A 3,706-nucleotide genomic window follows, 5' to 3' on the forward strand; every position below is an offset into this window, starting at 1 on the left:
ACCGCGACACGTCGCGACTCTTGCCACATTCGACCAATTTTTTCCCAAACTACCGCGCTTCTTCTTCTTCTTCTTCTTCTTCTTCTTCTTCTACTTCTGCTTCTTCCTGGTCGCGGCACGTGCGAGGAAAATCTACCGGAGCTTCCGACCACTCGCGATTCAACGCGTCGAAGGAAACGTCGAGTGTCGGTTACGAGTCTCGCGCTTTGAAAGCGATAACGCAGGTACATGCTACGCGCGGGCAAATTTGCGGACGATACGTTGCATTTTCGTCTTTATTTGGCTGTTGAATAACCAGAGTATACGAACGAAACGAGTAGGATGGAATCGTATTAAACGATCCGATCTGTCAGTTTGGTCGGGCGCCGTTACGGTCCACTGTTAGAGGGAAATCGAAAGGACAGATTCGAGGGTGGAAGGACAAAGTGATAGAGCTCTAAGCGTGTCCACGTAGCGAACGAACCGTGGAACACCGAGTGGCTTGCTCGTCGTTCCAGAAAGTAATCGAATTTCAGCCACCGTGTTATACCGTTCGAACCCTCCGAGGGTTCGCCCGATTTCATAGAAGGAACCAAAGACTCCGAGAGACTCTGCGTTCGGATCTCGCGCACCAAAACTGATTTCGCGTTTCCATCGGATTCCTCTCGAAAATCGGCTCCGTGTCTGACGGAGAGAGTCTGCGGTGAGATCGGTTAGAAGGCTGCTGGCTCGACAAATTCGCTTAGCCGCAAAGTTTATCGTCGAAGAGACCCGGTGTTTACGAGTCGACCAGCGGATACTGTAATACGAGTAGTCGACCTTTCAGGGATCCGGTCGAAGAATGAAATTCAGAGATATAACGGGAGAAGCGGAGAGCAAAGCACGAAGTCGAGATATCCAATAGGCAAGGGTAACAAGGAGCTCGGATTTCGCGCAGGTCGAAGGAAACCAACTTAGCTGCCTTCATTGCGCGGACACGGTCCACCGGGGATGCGTATTCTTGACAAGTTCCATTAAACGCCCAAAGTTCTCATCGCAGCGAGGAAACTCCCGGGCGATCGCGGTATCAAAACTTGCCGCGGAAGTACTCGGCCACGAAACCCACCGCGGACATCCCGTAAAAATCGTACAACGATACGTCCAAGACGGGAATTTTTATTAATCCATCGAGATTTCGTTCCAGGACCACGAGGGAACAACTTGGCATTGCCCATTTTTTATAACAGAGTAGATTTACGATTCGAAATTCAGGTTTTCTTCGCTCGCGACGATATCAATGTAACGAAGGTCGCTGGAATATCGAAGACATCGTCGTTCGTTTTAACGTTTACCAGCTTTGACTGGACTGTCGTCGACAGGTTCTTCCCGTCTCTTGCCGCTTTATATCGAAATATCGCTTTCTAGTCGTAAAGTCGCGAAACCGACATAGATTTTCAACGCGGATAAAGGTTAAAAAATTCGACGATATCGGTTGCTCGGGTTTTTCAAAACGGTAACGGACGTTCGTGACGAGAATCTATCGGTGGGAAGAGAGACGCGGTCTTCTTAGCGATCGGTGTCGAGAAGAAACACAGCGCGCATCGAAAAACGCCACCAAGACCCTTCATCTAGAAATCGGCTCACGTAGAGTAAACAGGCCCTGCTGAGTTTGCCGGCCAATTTCGAAGAGGAGTCTATATATGCCCACCGTTTGCCTCCTTCCTTCCTGTCTAGAGAGCGCGTCGAAATGATCCCCTTTTAATGCCGCAGCACTAACTACCGGCACCTCGAACGATCCCGCAATTCGGAAGATTGGCCCACATTACGAAATTATCGTTATTCCCGACGAAAGAGGGATGAAGGGGTGCAGAAACGGACCCATCGAAAACCCTGCGGCGCCAGCTTCTTTCCGCATAAATATGGAAAACGTTCCGGATAGCTCACCACGACCATCTCCGAGAAACCTTCCTAAAAAGCCCTCGTTCCTATCGCTCGAATAAATTTCTGCCGCGGTTATAGATCACGATACGTCCGTACTTGGCATACTCGAATCGTTTAAAAGCGATCCCAAGGATCTTCGTGGTTTGAATCGTCGATCGTAAAGGATTAAAACAGGGACGCGCTGTTATCGTTATAAAATATCGTTACCATCGGATATTTTCCCGTTTGGTCGATCGAGCGGAAAATTTGGGACGCAGTCTTCGAGTTCCAGCTCCGCCGAGTTGAGTCGAACGAATATCCGACAGGATATAGATCGATCGAGTTCTCGGTAAATATCGCTGCGCCAAGCCACCTACGAGAATACCGATCAAGTCGCGTACGTTCGAGGGTTCTACATAGTCTTGGCTAACACGGGGCAAGTTCTCTCGCAGCAGGTTGATTCCCCGCATCTTCGATGGAACCGAGCGTGCATATAGGTGCATATCGATTTGCGCGAATCGCTAAACCCACCGAAAGACCAGACCAATCTGCGCGATGCGTGGTAAAGCGTCGATTCTCGTATCGTACACACGGTAAAATCTCATTCCGTCGTTACGAAAGGGTAATCGCGTTTCTAAAATTTCTTTCCGATGATTCGAACAGATTCCGATCGACCAACAGCTGCCCAAGTAACGCCGTTTAGGCGCGTCGAAGCAACGTCGAGAAATAACGTTTCCGGATAAACGACATTCCATTAGTTGCCGTCGCTTCAACGTTAATTAACTTATTTACAAGCAAACGATCGACGGTGGTCGTATCGAGGAATCTATCGGTCGACCTCTAGTCGCCGTTTCGAAAAGAAGAAAAAAGTAGACAACGTATCTCGGAGTTCTCCGAGGAAGCTAGTAATTATGTCGTCCATAAAACGATTTCAAACACCAGTGCGTTGTAACGTCGGAGACTTTCTATCGCAATCGTTCCCGATAGGGAGAGGGGTAGGTCTGGCGGCAGGCGTACAACTTAATCGATGCATCTAGCTAAGTATACAGAAGGAAGTAGCAATCGCATTCGCGTATCGTGTCCCGAGGTGTCGTCCTAGACTATCATCTAGCTTTATGATCCTTAGATAGAGCAAAGTACAGTTTGTACAGGATGATTCAATCGACGTATCGAAAAATATCGAACAACAAAATGACTATTGATCGTTTTTAAATCTCTGTTTTTAGCAATTTAACTCTACTACGATAATTTCGATAGCGGTTCGATCAGTTCGTGCCGTTCATTTTCTCGTCGTTTAAACCTTGACGGTGACAGCTTTGATTCCATTCCTGTTCTTTTAGAAAACATCAATGGACAGGCGATGTTGGAATATTCGAGATTTTAAGCGTCTCGACGATCGATAAACTTTGCTCTTAGAATTCGTGCACACCCATCAATTTTGCCAAAGAAAGCGAGAAATAACAAAAGTTTCGAGCAACTCCAATTCCAGTACAAGAAGATGATGCAAAATTCTATCGATCGCAAAACTAAATCGGGACTCGACTTTTCGCACGCGTTACCAACTTTCCTCGAGTGTACTCTGCGACGATACGCGTCTTTGGATCAACCTGTATAGAAAGGAAGAGAAGAGAAGAGAAGAGAAGAGAAGAGAAGAGAAGAGAAGAGGAGAAAAGAGGAGAAAAGAGAAGAGAAGAGAAGGGAAGAACAGAGGGTTACCTTGTTCCGCGTGGGTCCCTCGCGGGCAGATCAGCAACAGCAGCAACGGCAGAAGGTGGGCAGCGGAAGCAGCAGCGGCGGCGCAGGTGGCTAGAAGGCCTGCTACGCCCGC

At 48.1% G+C, this 3,706-nt stretch overlaps 1 protein-coding gene across 2 annotated transcripts in view; it reads right to left on the reverse strand.

Annotated features, from left to right (window-relative positions):
* The window catches only part of LOC100745112 (ephrin type-B receptor 1-B), a 97,758-nt gene that overhangs the window by 60,033 nt on the left and 34,019 nt on the right, over positions 1-3,706 (reverse strand). The window contains exon 3 of one of the 2 annotated variants that reach the window (XM_033324621.1): positions 3,595-3,706. In XM_033324621.1, coding sequence (XP_033180512.1) covers positions 3,595-3,706 — 112 coding nt within the window. The remainder of the gene's footprint in view (positions 1-3,594) is intronic. The other variant, XM_024372245.2, reaches the window with a different exon arrangement.

This window comes from Bombus impatiens, unplaced genomic scaffold (genome assembly GCF_000188095.3).
Source record: "Bombus impatiens unplaced genomic scaffold, BIMP_2.2 scf_4016, whole genome shotgun sequence".
NCBI classification, from domain to species: domain Eukaryota; kingdom Metazoa; phylum Arthropoda; class Insecta; order Hymenoptera; family Apidae; genus Bombus; species Bombus impatiens.